General features: G+C 38.9%; 1 protein-coding gene across 10 annotated transcripts in view; it reads left to right on the top strand.

Annotated features, from left to right (window-relative positions):
* The window catches only part of LOC119826322 (protection of telomeres protein 1-like), a 60,293-nt gene extending 38,719 nt beyond the window's left edge, over positions 1 to 21,574 (top strand). For 9 of the 10 annotated variants that reach the window (XM_038347570.1, XM_038347596.1, XM_038347563.1 and 6 more), the window contains 9 exons: positions 3,774 to 3,874; positions 5,035 to 5,097; positions 7,831 to 7,987; positions 11,013 to 11,218; positions 12,896 to 13,031; positions 15,220 to 15,308; positions 16,927 to 17,018; positions 19,010 to 19,115; positions 20,473 to 21,574. In XM_038347570.1, coding sequence (XP_038203498.1) covers positions 3,774 to 3,874; positions 5,035 to 5,097; positions 7,831 to 7,987; positions 11,013 to 11,218; positions 12,896 to 13,031; positions 15,220 to 15,308; positions 16,927 to 17,018; positions 19,010 to 19,115; positions 20,473 to 20,585 — 1,063 coding nt within the window. In that variant the 3' untranslated portion in view covers positions 20,586 to 21,574. The remainder of the gene's footprint in view (positions 1 to 3,773; positions 3,875 to 5,034; positions 5,098 to 7,830; positions 7,988 to 11,012; positions 11,219 to 12,895; positions 13,032 to 15,219; positions 15,309 to 16,926; positions 17,019 to 19,009; positions 19,116 to 20,472) is intronic. The other variant, XM_038347617.1, reaches the window with a different exon arrangement.
* The last annotated feature ends 533 nt before the right edge of the window (positions 21,575 to 22,107 follow it).

Raw genomic sequence — 22,107 nt, 5'->3', positions numbered from 1 at the left:
AACAAACAGAAAGACAAATCAAAGCACACACACATACACAAAAAAAAAAAATCAACAGAGACTGAAAATAACAAAGCAAAAAGTGTATCCAAAAAAAATTACACAGAGTTCCTTTTGTATTGGCCAGATACCCCCGGCATGAGTCCCTGCCCCCCTAGAGTGTGGTCAGCATACTCAGGGACACTCCATTGCAGAACACTGACTTTCCCTTGTCAGAGTGTGTTCTTTGTTAAATAGCGTCTTGGTTTGGGGTGGGACTTTGTGTCCACCTTCCCCTCTCAGTGCTGGGATTTGGTCTAATTTGAACGTGTGGGTCTTATGAATGCTGTTGCAGTCTCTGAGAGGTCATGGATCCATCCACCTGTTGTTGCTGGACGGTGCCTTATCATTGGAGACATTAACCACCTCTGGCTCTTAGAGCTTTCTGCTTCCTTCTTTGCATAGATTTCTGAGCCTTGAGGGGAAGGGAGGGCTTTAATTCAGACTTGACTGCTTCAAAGTCTCCCAACTATCTGCACACTGTTGAGTTGTGGTCTCTTTATTAATTGCTATCTACTGCAAAAGGAAACTCTCCTGACGAGGTTGAGTGGTGCTCTGCGTGATGGGTATACCGACGTGTCATTAGGAGTCATTCCTTTAGCAGAAAAATATTTTTTCCATAAGGCCCATGACCTATCTAGTCTTTGGTTCTTGTCCATGTAGCATTATCATGTATAGGTACCATGTAAGAAAGTAGGTCTTAAATCCAATTTTTAAAAGTGGTGAGTAACTTCTATAACATTTTTGTCCCTATTGCACTGGTATATATTGCAAATAAGTATCTGCTGCAGGTGACATGGTTTGTAGCTGGGTGAAATTGATTTTAGCTTTGAACTTCATTATTTTTTCCTATCACTTTTTTTCGTTTAGGTATTATTTCTTCTTATTTTTCTAGAGCTTTTAAGCATGTTCTTACATTATTAGTATGACATTTCTCCAGTGTTTTGATGCTGGCTCTAAATTTACCTCTTAGAACCACTTTCATTGTGTCCCGTAAGTTTAGGTATGTTATATTTTCATTTTCATTGAATTCTATAAGGTTTCTTGTTTCCTTAATTTCTCCCTTGACCCAGTTTTCTTTTCAGTGGTGGTTTCTTCAGTTTCCATGAATTCATAAGCTTTCTGTTGTTTCTGTTGTTGATACTCAGCTTTAATCCATAGAGGTCAGATGGGACACGGGGAGTTATTTCAGTTTGCTTGTATCTGATGAGACTTGGTTTTTGTCCTAATATGTAGTCAGTTTTGGAGGGAACGGGATAGACTGCTGAAGAGTATGATCTTTGGTATTGGGGTAGACCATTCTGTAAATGCTTTTAGGTCCACTTAGCTTATGATGTTGTCAATCCAACCATTTCTCTGTTTTATCGGGCGGACCTGTCTGTTATCAGGGGTGAGGAAGTGAGGTCAGTCACTATTAAGGTGTGAGGGTTAGTGTGTTGCTTTACCTACAGTAATGTTTCTTTTATGAATTTGGATGCCTTTGTGTTTGGTGCATAAATATTTAGAATTACAATATCCTCTTGGGTTTTTCCATTGTGTGGTAGTGTCTTTCTGTTTTGTTTTGGGTTAAATTCAATTTGTCAGATATTAAAATCACTACACTTGCTTTCTTCTTGGTTCCATTTCCTTGAAATACTTTTCCACTCTTTTGCCTGAGGTGGTATCTATCCTTGACGTTATAGTATGTTTCTTGGGTACAACAAAAGGATTGATCCTGTTTTCTAATCCAGTCAGTTAGTATGTCTTCTTATTTAGGAATTGGAGCCATTAATATGGAGAGTTATTAATGAATAGTTAGTATTTATTAATTCTTAATGTTTTGTTATTGTGGTGTGGGCTTCCCCCGCCCCTCCTCAATTTAGACCAACTTCTGGGATTTTTTATTCCTTGTATCCTCTTGGGTGTAATTAACCTTCTCTTCAAACTGAAGTTTTCTTTTTTCTCCTTTCTGTAGAGTTGGATTAGTGCACAGAAATTGCCTGAATGTGTTTTGATTGGAAAATGTTTTTCTTTCATCATCTATTGTGATTGGTAGTTTCCCTGGTACATTTGTCTGAGCTGGCATTCATGATCTCAGTCCAGGCCCTCTGGCTTTTAGAGTCTCCACTCTAAAGTCTGCTGTTATTTTAGTAGGTCTGTTTTTATATGATATTTGGTCTTTTTATCCTTCCACCCTTTAATATCCTTTCTTTGTTCTGTTTGTCTAGTGTTTCCATTTTGAGGATCATGGGGAATTTCATGGTCCTTTCTATTTAGTGTTTTGTATGCTTCTTATACTTTGATAAACATCTTTTTAGATTGGGAAAATTCTCTGTTATTATTTTGTTGAAAGTATTTTCTGGCCTTTGACCCAGTTTTATCCTCCTTCATTTATTCCTATTATCCATGGAAAAGATCTTTTCACAGTGTCTCAGTTTGCTGGTTATTCTGACTTATCTGTCAGTTTCTTTTACCCTGTCTTCAAGACCTAAAGTTCTCTCTTCCATATCTTGTACTCTGTTAGTGAAACTTACCTTGGAGTTCTTTGCTTGACATCTTTACTTTTTCATTTTTAGGTTTTACAGTTTGTGTTTTCATTAGTATTTTTTCTTTATTAAATTCTACTTTCATATCTTGAATTGTTTTCATTATTTCAACTGTTTGAGTTTTCAAATATTTCATTAAGGCATTTGTTCCTATCATCTTTAAGGTCTTTAAGCATATTCATAATTGCTATGTTAAAGTCCTTGTTTTATATTTTAGCTAAATTACTCTTCTCAAGGAATATTGCAGAAGAGTTGCTGCCTTCTGGAGGAGTCATATGGTCTTGGGTGCTCATGTTTGTGTTTCTGCGCTGTGAACTAGGCATCTGGTATGAGAATGTTTCAGATGTTTCTTGGTGTACATATCTAGCTTTGTCTGTGTTGGGTAGGTGTTTTGTTGTTTGATTTGTTTTGCCCAGTCTGTGTCCTATCCAAGTATGGCAACTGTGGGATCCCTGAGCCCCAGTGAAACGTGACGGCTGCAGCATCCCTTGTAGAGAGAGAGCTGCTCTGCTAGTTGGCAGGGGTCACAAAGGAACGGAGAAGGGCTATAAGGAGAGGCTGAGAGGGGTGATGTTGAAGAATTAGTGGGCTCCTGGGTCTGTACCAAGACCCTGAGTCCTAAGTGGATGTGAACAGGGAGGAGAGGCTCCGTAGGTAGGCAGACTGCAGCGATACAAAAGGTAAGTGGCAAGTGTGGGGAGACTAACATGAGGAGGACAGGAAGAAGGATGTTGGTCTCCCACCTGGGTCTCAGCCTAGTGTGGCAGAGAGGGGTTCTGCTAGTCAGTGGAGTCAAAGAGGAATGAAGATGGATGAGCTGGAAGGGGAGGCTAAAGTGGACTGCCAGGTCTGGCTCTGGGGGAGAACAGGGGCTTCTTCCATACCAACTCTCAGTGTCCCTAGTTGATGCTGCTTGCTTTTCCAAACTTGAGTGACATTCTCTCAACTGCAAATGTTAGCCACTAAGTTCCCAGACAGCATGTTTGTTTTTGTAGTATTATACTGACTGGTTCATCCATGCAATATCTTTTTTATCTTTGCTCTTAATTTTGAGGGTATTGTAGTCCTCAGACAGTTTTTAAAACCCATAGAGAGTTGAGTAGAATCTGGCACATTTTATGATTGTATGGGCTCCTGGATTTAATGAGTAGAGGTAAATTGCCGTACTGACTTTCTTACTCCATTTGACTTCACACTTTTGTGTTTCAGAGCTTTAGAATCTGTAGATTTGGCAGCCATTCAGCCCTCAAATGACACCTGTCAATCAGAAGATGAAGACGATGAAGATGAAGACTGTTTAACACCTTCAAGTAAGGACGATGTGTAGCACTGACATTTTACTTCCTCATAATCCCATGAGCACAGTTATCTTTTTGAGTGTTTTCTTCCCTGTCTCTTTTTAAATTCATACATCTATACATGTTGTGCATGTGTATTCACATGAAAACAACACCTTCAGCCTTTGTCCTTGTCATATCCAAAACTAAGCATGGCTCACTTTTTAGTATGTGTTCACACTTTCATATTAGAGTAACAATGATTACTTACTTTATGATGTGGGTATGGTTTTTCATATTTATTGAAAAAATCTGATTGGATTTCCTAGGCAACAACTGTTTTGCTTATCAGTTTCTAAAAGGAACAAAAGGTTCCTTTATCTTTATCTTAACCAGTCCATAGTTTTTGCTCAAGGGCATCTTGATTTTGATGCAGACTGGAGTCATCCAGATCTCACAAATGTATTCTTTTTGTAGAAGTTAATGGGCATGTGTGTATGCTTTTGTGCTGGTGATGGAACATATGTCAGTAGCTCCTGACTTGATGTGGAGGGATGAGAAGTGATGGAAGAACTTCTAGTCAGAGTACCTCTTCCCTTTTCATGTTTGTATAGCTTCAGTGTCTGCCAGGACATCAAATGAGCTAAATGAGTTTATTTTGTGGCTTCTATGGCTTCTATTTTCCACTTGTGAGTGTATTTGATGTATGTACTCTCCCTTACTAATAATTTTTAATGGTTGAAAAATCATTTCTTCTAAAAAAAAATACTATATTCTTTATGAATTGTCTTCCTTTCTTTGTCAGCAATCGAAGTGTGGGTTGATTTCTAAGTTCTCTTTGATATGTTGGTTTGCCAGTCTTTATGACAATACAGTAGTAGTTTATTGACTACTGTGTCTCGAAGTCTTGTGGTATAAATACACTCATGTTCTTCTGTCATGATCTTCTTCAATTATCTAAATTCCCCTTAAAGACAGGAGAAATGTTGCCTATCAATTTTTGTGACTAACCTGTTATTTTTGTTAGAATTGTGTTGAATTTACAAATAAATTGGGGGAAAGACATTTGAACATTTATTTATGCTTTCTTCAGTTTCTCTGGTTAGTGTTATGTACTCTCGGTTTTACATTAAGTTTCTAACAGATATCTTAAAGAGCTACATATTGTGTTATTTTCTTTTCTGTTCCTGTAGACTCTGGCTCAGACGTGGTTTCACTGTATGCGGTAGAAAGATGTCAGCAATTCTGTGCTACAAGTAAGGCCACTTTCGTTGCAGTAACCAGCTCACAGATACCTGCTTTGTATTTCTCAAATGATCCTCATAGGGACACTTAATGCTTATATTTAGCTTTTATTCCCTTGCCTCATCCTACAGTGCATATTTCTATATTGAATATGTGTTTTAACTTATAAATAATTATAAATATTATAAATAATTAAGATTTATAAAATTTATAAAATTTATTGTATTCAACATGTTCTAAGCTTTGTAGTATTCAACATGTTCTAAACTTAATGATATAAATTCTACTCTGACATTAATTTCAATAAAGTTATGTAATGTGTTTAACATTGTACATGTAAGAAACTCTTTACCCTGTGCCCGGAACAATGATAATACATATTTACCAGATACACCCTTGTTATATCATCTAAGTTGGGAGAAAGCTTTTATCCAGAAAAAAAAATTGTAATCAGAAGTTCATTAAATAGTTCATTAAATGTATGGTGCTATGCAGTAGGAGTTTTTCCTGTTGGAGAAAGGAGGTGTAAGCATGGAATGGGAGCCGGAAAAGAAGGTGCCTTAAAATCAGGCCTTAGATGTTATACAAAAATTGCCGTAGGTGCACTGTGCAGAGGCAGCAACCTCCAGAAGCAGCAAGCATATATAGTGCACAGAAAATATACTTACGAAAATGTTCCAGGTATCTCTTGAGGAAAAACAGATTCCAGAATTTGGTCAAGGGAATTAGAGATAAATCAAGAACATCCTGAATTGCTAGAAAATAAAGACAGTCTCAGCTAATAGTAAATAGCCAGTCAGTGACACGCTCATCAATTAATGTTAGTGATAGGTTAGAATCCAGTGAGTCAACCCAGGATGTATGAACTCAGCTTGTTAATGAGGAATAATAAACTGGGAATGGATAGAAAACTCTGAGGGCTAAAATGGCTAACTAATGTAAAAAAGAAAAAATATTAAAATGACATCATTTTGCCAACACAGTGGTAACTATTGGTTTGTGAGTCTGTGGCTTTTAAACTACTGGATTCTAAGTGTTTGATAAAGAATAGCACATTTACCTCTGCAAGTTAGAAGGGTGGGGAATTCGTTCAGAATAGATTAAGCTAAACATCCTTTAATCAGTTGCACCAGTTACCTCCCCTGGAGGAGAAGGAGAGAAGGTCCATTCTCATGGATTCTTTCCTTGGGTGTGCTGAGAAGTATAATGTCATATATGTAGTCTCTATGCCAAAAAAAAACATGATCAGAATCTCAGACTGAGAAAAAACAAACTAGCCGCACCTAAGTAGATTTTTACTCAGCAAAATTACCCCTTGAACTTCTCCAATCAGTGTCATAAGTAAACAGTAAGGAGACAAAGGATCACTTGATATTGAAGCCTGAGCACATGATGAAAGACAAATATGCATTGTCTAGAATTACAGCAGAAAGGCGGAGAAAACTGGAGAAAGGGAAATATCTGACAATCCCATAATAGTCTTAAATCCGTGCTAATTATTTGAAACAGGCACTGTAGCTATGTGAAGGACACACATTGTTTTCATGAAATATTAAAGTGCTCAGGGGATGGCAGATCAGGACATGATGTCTGGAAGCTGTTCCCAGTAATTTAATATATATAGGGAAAGAGGTAGACCAGAGAGCAGAGTGAATGTGCCAGTATACAACTATTTATGAATCTTTTTAAAGCATGTTCAGGGGGATTTTATGTTCTCACAGTTTTTCCTGAAAGTAATATAAAGTTTAAAGTTTCAAAACAATGTCTCAGAATGCGGCCTGAAGCAACTGTTTCGTTTTACTTTAAGTTGATGACGTCCGCCTGGCAAGAGTATTTCACTGTGAGCCCTCAGCTGTTGACCACAGGAGGAGACATCTGTGAGGCCTTAAAGCTGTGAACAGAAGTGGTTTTCCTGGGTTTATGAAGTTTACAAGGCTGTGTACAAGTTTCATTCTCTAAAATAGGAAAGTACACCCTAGAATGTCTAAGAGATTGAGGAGCGCCTGCTATATTAAGCTATTTAGGGTAGACTCATTCCAGTCATTCCAATTTCCTATACTTCTAATTCCATATTTCTGTTTGCCAGTCATTTGCTCTGTTCTCAGGCCTTCTCTTCCGATGTCACTCTGATTGCTTCCCCTCTGCGTCATCCCTCTTCCACCATCTTCCCTTTCTGCCTGCAAAATAAATCCTATCTCCTGCAAACGCTGTGATCATTGGGCTCCTCCCAATAATAATAACCGCCTCTATCTCACACTCCGGCTCTTTGATAAAGGACAGTTCAGCAAAGCCTTGAACCCAGGTCAAAAGACCGTGTGACAAATAATATTTGGTGAATGTGGTTTTTTAAATATCTCTTGATCAAATTCTAGTAATAAATAACATAAACTACTGCCTGAAAATATTTGTCTAAGAGATTGGCAGTGAGCAATTTTACATGTTATACAGGTACCTTTCATTTTATTGGTGAAATAAACCCTACTGTTTTCCATAAATTAGAGTTTTCCTGGGAATTTCTATTAGTCCCATAGAGAAATACTTATGTGCTTCGTATATAATTAAAATATCCGTTGTCCTGCTGTGCACCTGGCTCTGTGTCCATGGACCAAGTGCACATCTCGAATCGCTGAGACTGTATCTGAGAGTAACTTGATTTTATGGTATATATTTGTTTCAGGGAAATTCATGCTGAGCATACCTAAGACACTGTACTTTATTTACTCTTATGTAAATATTCTTTGCAGAACTTATAGATCACCACTATTTAGAGAAGACACCACTGCATGCCATTTTGAAGCAAAGAGCTCCTCAACAATATCGAATCCTAGCAAAACTGAGATCATATGAGCCCAGAAGACTTTTCCAGTCTGTTAAACTTCTTTGTCCTAAATGTCATTCATTGTAAGTATTTTCCAATTAAAAAGAAAAGTTTTCATCTCATATTATTTAACTATATGCATGCCCATATGTGTGTTTGCTTGTGTGTGTATGTGGTTTTAATTCCTAAGAAATGGGTAAATTATGATTTAATTTGTTGTTATTTTAAAAGAATGCTAATGATTTAAAGGGAAAGTGCTAAATTCCTACAAAGAAAAATTTTTTTGAGTCATCCTTAATAATAATAAATAAAAATGGATCTTCCAGGCTTGGAATCTAATGTTTGATACAAATGTAGCAGGTGCAGAGCCTTCATTCCAGACATCAGTTTTATGTATAAACATAGGTACAGAGCGTTTTATTCTCGTCAATGCATATTCATCTCAAAACATGATAAAATCCTGTTTATTTTTTCAATGCAGTGAACCATAGTTCCTCAAAATACAGAATGGCATTTGGGGAGATACAGGTAGTGCAGAAACATGCACATTGGGGTAGTGTGTGTCTTAGGGTTTTTATTGCTGTGAAGAGACTATATGAACACATAACTCTTACCAGAAAAACATGTAATCAGGGTGGCTCACTTACGATTTCCGAGGTTCAATTTGTTCTCCTTCTGATGGGGAGCGTGGCGGTATTCAGGCAGATGTAACCGAGAGCTTTTCCAGAATAAAGTTATGCCGTGTTTACCACACGGTCGTTTATTACACGGGTATGAGTCACCAATTATTAAAAACAATGAAGCTAGTAACTTTTTAAAGTAGGTCCCCTGTGACAGTGAGATTAACTGGGGTGAAAACTTGTTCAGGACAACTAACTGGGCCTGGGAATAACTGCAGTCACCTCGGGTGCTGGACTGGGCAGTAGGCGGAGATCCTGTTGCCAAGCTTGAGGATCTGGGTGAAGCTCCTGGGACCAACATGGTAGGAGATTGTTCTGACCTCTACAGACCCTATAAATACAACCTCGCTGTGGTTATGGAAATGGATTTATCTAGCCGTATGTTAAACACCTATTGAATAAAATTTGTTAAATCTGAAATTAAATTAAATGAAATTCATTAAATCTTAAATCCTTAATTTAAACAAGCTTAGCTGGTTTAATCTGCATATAAAATAGTATTTAAAGTTTGTTGTAGATTAATTTATTTTGTGAGTGTTTTGCCTGTGTGTGTGTGTGTGTGTGTGTGTGTGTGTGTGTGTACCTTATCTATTGCCTGACACCAGTAGCCATCTCACAGAACAGCAAATGGCAATTAAAACCCAAGGTGCCAGCGACCCAGGAGGAAAACTCTCTGATGGGCAAAACTCATTAAGAAGGTCACAGGCTACAGACTCTGCAATATCTCTTTGCTTCTGTTGTATCTTTGCCTGTTCCTGCTACTCTCTTTCCCTGGTGGATGTGGGGAGTCCCCCACTGCCTTTTCAGTAGTGTTTATTTCATGAATATCTCTCAATCTACTGAGCATTTTTATTTGTGGATTTTTAAGATGACTCCTCCTTAGCTGTATTGTCTAATTGGCATTAATAATGTTAGCTGATACAGGGTTCTGATAAATAAAAATGAGTACAAAGACATGCCACCCAGTCAGGGCCTGTGAGGTCCCCAGGAGCCAGGCTTGCTCTAATTATCTTTTTTTTTTTTTTTTTTTTTTGGTTTTTCGAGACAGGGTTTCTCTGTGGCTTTGGAGCCTGTCCTGGAACTAGCTCTTGTAGACCAGGCTGGTCTCGAACTCACAGAGATCCGCCTGCCTCTGCCTCCCGAGTGCTGGGATTAAAGGCGTGCTGCTCTAATTATCTTAATGCTGAAAATATGCATTTTCAGATTTTGTTGTGCACCATTTAGTAGAAACAAAACTTTAAAATGGTGTTAGTTTAGAACAGATGTCTTGTTAATGGTTTTTAAGATATACATCCCCAGAAAAACAATTTAAAAGTTTACAAGGACACATAGCTGAGCTATCTGATTTGTTGGGCAAGGGTTAAAAGTGCAAAGCAAACTGATTGCTGCTTGTACTTTCCTTGCTAGGTCTGCTTGGTTAATTATCTGCACATTTTTAACCTCAGTTTTCTGATATGGGTATGTATCCTGAGACTCAAAGTTCAGCTGACTGACTTTATATGTATAAAAATGGGTCCTGGAATCGTGCAGATGACAGCACAAAGACCAAGGTCTATAAACAGAAACAGCTTTTGTTCAGAAACACAGAAGGAAGAGAATCTCTGGCTGGTCAGGACTCCAGAGAATAATTTGACTTTATAACCTTGAGAAAGAGCTACAAGTTTCTCCTTATGGTCAATAGTTACAATAAAGAAAGTATTTTTTGAGATATAAAACACTATTGGTGTCATAATGTCTTAGAAGTGCCAACTAAGCTGTAACTAAGACATACAGTATCTCAGGAGTGTTGATTTGAGCCCATACTCGAGGATTTATATCACCCCAAGAGTCTCCTTGTCCTAGACTCCTCACTCTCTGAGTCTGAGAAAACCAAATGTTTATAAAGGATGTAAGTGAGTATGTTTTCTTATTTTCCTTGGACTCCTCATTAGTTTAGGTTTATGACTCCTTTAAAATGCTTTATAAGATTACCTCTCAAGACAGATAATATAGTGACTGATCTTTACAACTGCAATTTGTAGCCCTCGAAGATACAATTACTTAGATATATTGCATGTGAGTTGTCGGGATGACTGTTCTTAATCATTCACTTGAGAAATGAAATATAAGCCATTTGCGCCTTCTGCTTTGCCTGAAAGATCTTGTTAGGGTATAAGCTGTAGGGGAAAGAGGGGAGTTAGACGGAGAAGAAGGAAGTAAGATAGGCTAGAAAGAAAACACCAAGGATGAGAGAGTTCGAAGGGAAATATCAAGAGTAAAGATGGTGTTAGAAGGAGCACAGGAAGAACATAAGAAGAACACAGAAGTGCAAAGAATATACAGAGAACCGTCAGGAAAGCATGTGAATGCTTTTGAGTCATTTATTCAATTGGAATTTTTAAAAATATACCTACATTTTTTGCTAATAATTTGTCATCAATCATTTTAGGCAAGATGTTCCATGTGAGGAAAATGTGGATAAAATTTTTCAAGATGCTGCAACTAAATCTCCAGAGAGCAAACTCCAAGGTACGTCACTGTATGACTCCGAGGTCTGGACCACCCAAGGTCAAGGAGGACGTCATGTCGCCGTCCATTTTGTGAAAACCGACGGCGTCCTCCCTCCCTCAGAGGAGTGTCTGATCTTGATAGAAGGTGAGACACTTGTGATTTGAGTTTTCAACTATTCTTTTATATATTTTCTCCCCTATTATTGTTGACTATATTTTATGGTACTTTGTACCTATGAAGTAAAAGTGCTGTTAATTTAAATTTCTTAAGACAGTATATCAGATTCAAATATGTGAACACACACATCTACTTGAATTGCACTTTCATAGTATGCATTGAACTTGCATTTACCTACACTATTGGATTCCTGTCTAATCTCATCAGCTCAGAGTGGATTTCATAAATTATGTGAAGCTGTCATCTTGGTCTCTGGGTGTCACTGTTGGGTCATAATATTGGGATGAAAATCGCCAACCATAGATTGAAATTGTGCTATTTCCTGTCCTTTTTCCATCTAATTCTTATGTAACAGTTCATTTTTTTTCTTTGTCATGCAAAGTTTACATTTTTTTCTGAACGTGTAACTACCTTTGCTGTGTCACATATTGCTGTTGGAGGTCCTTCTGTATTTGTATTGCTTTTATTGGTTAATGAATAAAGCTGCTTTGGCCTATAGCAAGGCAGAATATAGCCAGGCTGTAAGAGATACACAGAGTGTAGACAGAGTCAGGGAGACACCGCGTAGCTGCCAAAGGAGATAGATAACCTTACCAGTAAGCCACAGCCTCATGCCAATGCACAGATTAATAGAAATGGGTTAATTTAAGATATAAGAATTAGTTAATAAGAAGCCTGAGCTAATAAGCCAAGCAGTGTTGTAATTAATATAGTTTCTGTGTGATTATTTGAGTCTGGGCAGCTGGGAACTAAAGAGTACTCTCCATTTACAAAATGGCACCAGCTTGGGGCAAGTACATCCACATAAAAACTGAGCAAGCTTGGGAAGGAATTCTAGACACAAAAGAACAGAGTTGAGCACAGCTTCTTGGTAGCCACATTTTTCTTTCAGATAGACTCTGTTTACTAGCAGTGAATAGAGGTGTGGCTCCCCTAAGAGAAGGCTTCCTGACCCAGCATGAGAAGCAAAAACTGCAAGACTTCTTTAAACAACGGCTTTCTGGTTCATGCTGGTAGCACAAACTCTGGCTCTTCCAGGAGGTCCTGAACTTAAATGAGGTTTGTGAGCAGTGTGCTACAAGTTGGTTAATGGTGACATAGACCCACTGCATCCCTGGAGCTGGGTCCGTGATCATGCCTCGCAGAGCTGGCAGTGAACATACCTCCAACCACGCTGGACTGGGTAGAGCCAAAAGCCAAAGCAGCTTTAGTCATAGCCACGCAACTTAGCATTTTAAGAAGTGCTCTTGGTCAGAAAATGATTACAGATATGCAGTGAAGACAGATTCAGACAAAAATAAACCTCTGAACGGGTCACAGTGTGTTTAAAATGTATGTAGGCTTGCGAGAGAGAAGGAAAGGAGTATAGACAGTTATAAAAAGAAGTAAACAGTTTAAAGAATAAAGCAGTCTTTCAAGAGACAGAGTACAGACAGTCATAGATTAAAGGAGTAAAGAAAACTAAACCGTGTTTAGTTTTAGATGGAATGTACACAGAGAGTCTGGATGGTGTACATTATTGTTTTCTTTGAATTTTTTGATTGCAAAGAGACATTTGATTCTGGGGGCAGCTAAGTTAAACCAACAACTTAGCTGCATCTTGCTCTGATTCCATGTGGCTTTGAAGAGTTTATTGTTTTACAGGAGGACGGCTCTGTGAAATCTCTAAACTGTCAAGCATGTTTCGCGGCGTGATCCCGGTGAGGTCCGGCCCTGAGGACCTGGAGCTCCTAGACCTTTCGGCACCATTCCTCATACGAGGAAAGGTGTGTCACTATGGGTGTGTGTTCATCTCAGCATCTGGGAATTACAACTGTGTCTCCGTTGCTTGTCCTCCAGCTGCTCTGTGTGCAGTTGATACTATTGTGCCAGTTCCTACTTAGAGACAGTTCCCAAGGAATAGCGATTGTGTCCCAGTGATACAGACTGGTACAGGGCAGCTAACTGTCCCTTTCTAGTCTGGTGGTGTGTGATGAAATAATAAGCATGCTAGGGAGTGATAACAATTGAAAGCTCTCTGTCGGTGACTGTCAGGGTAAACAGCTGTGTGGAGTGCTACATCTAGATGTGTTGACGCAACCCTATTAGAGTTCTGAAGTATCCTTACTCAGTTTTTCTTGTATATTTATAGAGATCTAAACATCCTGTGTGCAACGTATAAGGCTTACAACATTTTGTATCTCAGACACAAACTAAACTTGTTTCTTGCACAAGAATTTAGGTATCAGCTAAGGGGACATTTCAGAGTTGCAAACTGAGTAAGTTCCAGAACTGCATACGGCATTTTGCAGAGTTACTGCCACTGAAGACTGGCAGAGAGCGTGGAGCCTACGGCTGGAAGCAGGGCAAAGTAAAGTGCCCTATAGTTCTTATGAAACAGTCCCTTTGAAACTGTAACGTAGAGAAATCTTGTTACTCCATACCTCTACCCCCTCATTTTCTTTTTAAATGTATAGCATTTGTTGTTGTTGTTGTTGTTATAATGAACCTAAATTTTAATTTTCACTAAAAAATTACTTTCTGCCATTATCATAGCTGCATGATTGTGGCCCTTAAAGTAACTAGAGTAACCAATGGGCTTTGCCCTTGGTTTTCTTTCATACACAATGGGTGAAAAATTTTAGCGATAAAATCAAAATGAATGTCTGTACCTAATTCTGTGAAGCTCCCAGTGTCTTTATATCTTTAAATGTCCTGGCAGGTTATATACCACTTAGTTGAAATATCAGAACGCATTGTTTTCTGTTGTTCTTTGAGTAAGTCCATGGACTAGGCTTTGCTTCTGACAGGATCATCCCTCATTCTTTTCTCTCCCTTCATTTCTTCTAACCTTCCTAGTACACAGTACCGAAGTCTAACCCCAGACACCAAAAGTTAGGTACCAGCTTGCCTATCAACTTGTCTAATATTAGTGATTTATTTTTCATTCCATTATCGTTTCATTATTACTGTTAGTGAAGAAATATCTAGATATTTAATGATTAAATGAATCCTCTTTCCCAATTTATAAATTACAGATACTCTTGAGTTCTGATTTTTATTCAAATATATTTTATAAGCATATTTTCTTACTACATCTCATACACATTTCATCTTGCCTAATAAAATTAAATTACTGATATATCAACCGGACAAGCTGTACTAAATGACATTCAATTTTAGTAATTGTCTTGTTTCAGATGTTCTATATTCCAGACAGTACACGATGCCTCTGAATTTGTGCTCACTAAAAACAGTAATTTGCCTGAAATCCAACTTGTCCCCAATGTTCATTCAGAATAATTTTTTCTTATATATTTTTTAAGACTTATAGAGCTATAAATTTAGTGTTCCTGCAACTTCTCTAGTATGTCTTTTTGTTTTAACAGATAAGAAAATTAACAGCCAAATTATGTAATGATTTGGACCAAGAATCCAGTTCCTGATTCTCAACTTCAAATTATTTATTTTGAAGCCCATTGTCTCAGTCACTGTTCTTTCACTGTGAGGAGACACCATGCCCAAGGTGTCTTATAAAAGAAAGCATTTTAGTTCTGGTTGGTATAGCAGGAGGCAGGGCAGCATACCGGGAAACACGGTGCTGAAGCAGGGACCGAGGGCTCACAGCTACATCCACAGTGAGAGGAAGAGACAGTTAACTGGGCCTCTTGAAACCTCAGCCTCCCCCAGGACACACCTCCTAATGCGTCCCTATCAGTTTCACCAACTGGGAAAGAAACGCCCACACAGGAGCCTCTGAGGGCCACTCTCACTGGAGCCACCACAGCCATGTCTTCTGTTGCTTTTGTGTGGTAAACCAGTCATAATTGTTTATAAAGCAACCGCATTAGAGCACAGAGAGTGAAGTGCTCTTCTGTTTAATAGCTGGCGTTCTAACACTGTCCATGCTGAAACAAGATGTCATACTTGAGTAAATTTGATTATATTTAAATACTTCCCATTTCTTCTTGCTCATTTACTCATTTTAGATGTAAACAGTGCTCAAACTTGAAATCCATACAAAACCTAAGTACCATTCCTAATAAAAGACTGTGGATTCCTTCTTCTGTGGCAGAAGGTGAGTTGGATTTTTGTTCTAAAATTTTAATGCTCTTTCATCTCACTGACTTATATTTCAATATTTGTGAATACTTATGTCAAAACTAGCTTAACTTTTCTTAATCCTATTTGTAACAATTGTGCTAAAATTAAGGACTAAGTATGTAAGATACTTGTGTTCTTTTACAAGCACCGCAGTCATAACCACATCTCAGTGTCTGGCTATTTGTTTTCCTTGTAATCACTGATGACAGATTCAGATCCTGCGACATTGCTGGCACATACCTAGTGATGGACAAGGTGTCGGGATGGCTGTTTCCTTCTAGTTTCAGTCAGCACAGGAGGCTGTCGACTGCACACATGAATCACCCAGCTTCGGTTTTAGCTTCCAGGAACAGGGTACATGATAAGGCATAAGTTTTAGAAAGTCTTTATTAGTGAAGTCGGGTCTGTCTACTAATACGGATCCTGTTCTTGTGTACATATGTCTTTCCTTTTCTATAAGGACAGTGCTCTTTGGAGGTCTCACAGTGTCTGTTGTGTCCCTGTTGAGTCTCCATTTTCAGGCTGGCCGTCTTCCCTCCTTTATCGCTTTTCCGTTTTCCTGACTTCTTTGTCTCCTCAATCAGTGTTCACTCTGCCAGTGGTTTTCTGAGTTTGCCCTTTACAGCTGAGAGCTGTGAATTTAGTTTGGGCAACTCAAAATATAGTGAGAATTGTTATTTTTGTGAGAGTGTACACCCAGCTTTTTTCTCCTAAACTGAAATTCTGTGTTATAAACATGTTTATGTGTGCTTCTTGTGGTATGTTTTGTTTTGTGGTACAACTCTCTCATACCCTGGACCACTGAGATCCCATGTTACTTCAAATGAGCTTCTCCTGTCAAGCTGGACAGTACCGTTTCCCACCCGCCATGGTTTTGAGTTTCATCCTTCTTCTGGTTGCTTCAGTGGAACTATTAAGACCTTCTTAAGCCAGAATTTACATACTAATTTTTTTCTGTGCCCCAATTTATTCGTCTGTCTTGCCTCCCTAATTAATCTTCCTACCATAATATGGTCTGTGAGAATGGAAGGTAGTAAAACATCCCATACACCTGGCAGTGTCTTCAGAGACGTTTGCCCGTAACTAAAGTTGTCCTGTGTAGTGTCCACACTTTAATCATTCTTCTCATCCTGGCAATTATGGAACCCCAGATTCTAGCATGGTTATTCTTTCAACCAGATGACATCTCTGAAAAAAATTAATAATAATAAAGGGATACTCTAGTCAGTGTAAAGGAGTATAAGCCTTTAACAATATTGTGTGTTGCTTTCTAGAGCATTCTATGCTTTTAATTTCATGTTTTATATAATTAACATGTAATTCATTAGCTAATTAATTGTTATGGTTCTACCAAGAACTAGATACAGTTCCTTATCTTATGAAACTCTTAACTGCACAAATACGGTGGAACATTCCGGAGGGTTCTGTTGCACAGTTTTAACAAACTGATCCTAGAGAAGAAAGCAGTTCTTTGTTGTGATACCCTGAGTAGTCATGGTTTACACCTATTCACTAGAGTAGAGTATTTCGGGTTTACCTTATAGAAAAATCTAGCAGCCTGGAATAATATGCTCTATTTTTTTTTCCACTAGTTTTGGGCATTGTTCCTCTGCAGTATGTGTTTGTTATGACTTTCAGTTTTGATGATGGAACAGGAGTATTGGACGCTTACCTTAAGGATTCTGTAAGTAAGAGACCTGGTAAAAAATAGTTAACCAAAGTTTTTATTTCAAATTTTTAATATTCATCCTACTTAGTTTTACTTCAGTATAACTTACTGAATCCTTTTGAACCCTAAAACCCAATTTCTTTGTATTTTGTTCTTAAAAGGATTTAAAATGACTTAGAATACATAACAGCAATACAGCCACATAAATCTAAAACTGTGTGATCTATAGCTTTTTATTAGATCAAAATTTTAAAAATATAAAGTTGAGGAATCCAAATCTGAGGAGCCATTTCTTCAGAAGTTCCAGTGCTCGGCAAAGAGCAGCGGTGGAGCCATACCGTCGTGAGCCTGCTGCATTGTGCAAGCCTCCCTGCTTTCCTCTTAAAGGAACTGAGCTTGTGTGGTAAACAGACATGTAGTATTGTATGAGACGTGGAGGAGCCCCAGACACTGCTGTCATTTCTGACATTAGTGGTTTTAAGCTGAGAATTCCTTGAGGCCTCCATTAGCTTCAGTATTCCCAAGCTCATCCTCTTTTTTTTTATATAATAAGATGAATCAAAAACTTTAATATTGAAGTTGGACACAGCAACCCAAGAGGAGTTAAAGAGTCCCAACAACAGGCACAAGAGTCATGACAAACTTGTTCTCACAGTCAGGAGTCCCATGAAAATAAACAAATAGCTATAACATATACACAGGGGACCTGGTAGAGACCCATGTTGGGCCTGTGAACTCATATGTGCCTTGCATAGTTGATTCAAAGGACCGTGTTCTGCTGCTGCCCTCCGTCCCCTCTGACTCTTAGACTCTTTCTACCTCCTCCTCTTCTGCAGGATTCCCTGAGCTCTGAGGGGGAGGGATTTAATGGGGACCTCCAGTTTAGACTCTTCCCCCTCATGGAATCTGGCTGTGGGTCTCTGCAGGTCCAGATGTTTTTCAATACATGGACTTAATTCTCCTGCACTGTATATAACTATGCATGGAGTACTGACAGCTGGGGATGCTTGACTAGGCCCGTGGTTCTCTGCTTGCCTAATACTAAGGTTTTGTGACCCCCAACCATAAAATTATTTTGTTTTTACTTTGTAACTAATTTTGCTTCTGTTTTGAATTGTAATATAAATATCTAATATGCAGTGTCTGATTTGTAAACCCTATGAAAGGGTCATTTCATACCCCCACCCCTGCAAAGGAAGCGACCCACAGGTTGAGTACAAGTGACCTAGGTAGGCCCTGGTGTGATTTCAGCACAAACATTGTCGTAACTGACTGCTCATGTGGCTGATTGCTCTCCTCCTGCACACCGCAAATTCCCCAACTTCAAATGGCTTCTTAGGCTTTCCAGAGTGACCCATAGCTCCAGGAAACAGTCCACCTGCTCCCACAAGCCATGACATACTAAATACAAAGAGGAGGACCAGTGTTTTGTTAAGAGTAAGGCAGTTTTGTTTTTTGTTGTTGCTGTTTTGTTTTGTTTTGTTTATTTATTTATATATTTATTTTATATTTGGGGTTTGGTTTGGTTTTTTAATAACAAAAAAATGGAAATAATCCAAGTTGAGGTTAAATGGTTTTTTTTCTCCAGGCTGCAAAGTTCATGCAACCACTTATTAAATGAACATTCACTGAGCAGCTGCTGTGTGCCATGTCTGAGCAAGGCAAGAAAATCTCTTCCCCAAACAGAACATAGAAGGGGAAGAGATTAAATAAATTTTTCTTAATGTACCATCATTCGCACTCAACACTAGATTTCTTTCCTGGGTGAACCAGTGTCATCAGCCTTGCTGGGTGATCTTGACTATGTGTCCATATGCACCCCAAAGCTGTTTCACAGCTGAAGTGGAAGGTTCAGCTTCAGCATAGGCAATTCCAGTTTATGAATTCTACGTCCTTAATAGACTGATACGTATATAAAAGGTCATTTTAGCAAATTGGTTACTGAAATTCTGTGCATTAAAGCTTTTCAGATGATGAATATTTCCTTTGTTTGGCATCATTTTTAGGAGAAATTTTTCCAGATCCCAGCATCCAAAGTCCTCACTGATGACAGCCTTCAGGGGACTCTGGAAAAGGTCATGAATGTGATTTGTCCTCCAGGAATAAAAATTGGTAGGTAGTATTTTGAAGGGGCTTCTTTCCCTTTCTTGAAAAAGCACCTACTGTGTATCTAATCTGTAGACTGTGGGTGGAGGGAGGAAAACTATGTGACCATGGGAATTACTAGATGTGACCAATAACTTTATGGGATGACAGCAGAAGTAAAATTAATATAAATAAAGGAGTTTAAAATGTTTTGAGACACTTAAAGCATAGCAGTTATGGTCACAGCGTCTTTGACTCTGAGTATAGCAGAGACATTGAAACTCTTTAAAGTGAAATTTCTTTATATCAAATGGATGTAGTTTGTACAAAAAACATGCCCTCAAATAAACTGCATTTCTCTTGTTTGACTCAATGTATTTCCTCTGTAGTATTAGTGATCTTCAGAATTTTCCATTTTCATTTTGCACAGCCTGTGAAGTTTAGTTAGTTCTGCATAGACACCAGCTAGTGCACTGGCTCTGCATAGGTGAAAGTTGTGGCCATTGTAGCTGCTGCTACCAGGTGCGTCTGTGGCCAGCAATTCCTTTCTGTTGGAACCTGCAGACATAAATTATGTCTAGCTGCTTAATTCTTCTAGTAATTGTTTTCAGTGAGAAGTCTCTTTTCTGTCTGCCTCTCTGTTGCTGGTGTGACTGTGAGATGCTGCCCTCAGCCCCTCAGCTAGGTTTCCTCCTCCACATCAGCTCTGCACTGTAACATCAGTTACATCAGTTTCCAAGAGATGGAAATTTGCTCACCTGAGGCAAAGTTTAATCCAGACACATCGTTTGTTTTCAGTGTTTTAATTTGTGTCAGCTATTGCACTTACCATGCTTAGATTTCCAGAAATAAGTCTCTGGGCATGGTAACTTTTGTCATATACAGGCAAATTGTGTGTGTGTGTGTGTGTGTGTGTGTGTGTGTGTATAATGTAATAGATACCAGTCGTGCACAGGAGCTCCTCACTTTATCCTGGGTGAGCTCAAGTGCTGTACCAGATGCCTTTGGATCTACCAGAGCTTTCTGCTGAAAGAAATGAGCCTGTCCTACTGCCCACCAAACATGGAGTTGACATCATTGCTGCCATCATGGCAAGGCCCAAAGTTGCTCCCATCTGGGCAAGTCACACGAAGGCTGAAGCTGATATGATCTTAAGTTCAGGTTCCGACTCTTGGTAGTCAGGGAAAAGCCAGGGGCAGCCCGTAAGCAGTCAGCACAAGAGGAGGAGTAACACATGGATGAGACGCGATCGACGGCCTCTGCGGGCAGTGTTTGCAAACTCTTAAATCACTTTCATCTGCGGTTGGGTAAAAATTCTAACTGATCAGCATTACTAGTTATATGCTTGGTTTAATGGCTAAACGGGATGCTCTTTGTTCTGTAGATGCATACCCGTGGCTGGAGTGCCTCATCAAGTCCTACAACGTCACAAGCGGAACAGAGCAGCGAATATGTTACCAGATATTTGACACCACGGTTGCAGAAGACACCATCTAGTACGACTCTTCGGTGCCGTGCACAGGGGATTTTACAATCAAAACACACCTTGCTGTTGTTAAAGCACCTTCAGATTTTCACTACAGTTTAAGTTCTTTGTACAGAAAGACATTTCTTGTGAATATGCTACAGCACCTGCTGCTCAGCGTGTCTAGGGTTACTACTACAATTACAAAACAGGACCACACTGTGTGTGGAGGACCAAATGTTCATTCTTCTTTCTGTTCCTTCAGGAGAGCTGTTAAAACTGGTGGAGCCTGAGGGTCATCCTCCCCGCTCCCTGTGAGACTCTTGTTTCTATGCTGCCACCCACGTCCCCTCGTTGGGTTTCTTTTTCTGTCCTGAGTTTTACACCAGCAGTTGATGTTAATATGGGTATAGATGAGATATTCTTGAGCTCTTGCTTTCATTGATAAAACAGTGGTGGCTACTTTTCTTTCAACTGTTCCATTTTCCTTTATTTATGTACAGAGGAAGTGCTTAGCCAGTCCTGGGGAAGGAAGCCTTCCTGTTCCTTCACACACATGTGTTTGCTTGAGATCAACTTGAAAAATGTTTGTCTGAGTGAGCTACAATGTACTAAAGACAGTATTTGATTTAAGGAAGAGTGGCAGAATTGTTTTATTTGGTGCTTAAGTTGCCCATTTTAGGATGAGTCTATCACTTTAAACCAGATGTATTTGATTTCCACCTCTCTGTAAATATTCCATCCTATATCAGCTAAGAGGTGATTAAGTTTAGGATTTTTCTTAGCTGAAAAAGTATTATATTTTTAATAGCCTTATGTAAAAATATTCCTACATTGCAATAGAATGCGCTTTTTAACTTAATGGTGTTTATTAAGTTTAAAATCAAGAGTAGTCAATTACTTTTGCACAAACATGTACATATATGTATATATGCATTTGTGTATTTGCTAAAAATAGAGGGATAACACATCTGTGTGGCTTAAAATAATGAAATAAATGCATGTATTTCTACAACTTCAATGATTGGCGGTGATATAGGTGAGGTGGCTCCTGTAGTTTGAATCTTGAATGTCCTTCAGGTGGTCATAAATGAAAATCATGGCATCACTAGGGTGTTGTGGATAACTTAAGGTATGGAACTTGTGGAGGAAGTTAGTTTGTGGGTGGCATGCCCTGGTCCTGACTACATCTTGTCTCACTCTTTCTTCCTGCCATGAGGCAAATGGGCCTTCCCTGCTTTCTGTTACCAGATATTATATTACAGACACAGGCCCAAAAGAGCAGGGCCTGATGACCATGGACTGGAAATTCTGAAACCATGAACCAAAATTAAATGCTTCCTCTTTATAGGTGTTTTATCACAGTAACAGAATCTGACTCGGCTACAGTGCTTGTAGACCAGTTACTGGAACTGTCTGCATCCCAGGTGCTGTGCTTGTAGACCAGTTACTGGAACTGTCTGCATCCCAGGTGCTGTGCTTGTAGACCAGTTACTGGAACTGTCTGCATCCCAGGTGCTGTGCTCAAATCTTCACACATATTTAAACCTCAGA

This window comes from Arvicola amphibius, chromosome 1, assembly GCF_903992535.2.
Source record: "Arvicola amphibius chromosome 1, mArvAmp1.2, whole genome shotgun sequence".
Taxonomy (NCBI): domain Eukaryota; kingdom Metazoa; phylum Chordata; class Mammalia; order Rodentia; family Cricetidae; genus Arvicola; species Arvicola amphibius.
Note: the sequence above shows the minus strand (reverse complement) of the source record. Positions and strands in the feature narration are given on the sequence as shown.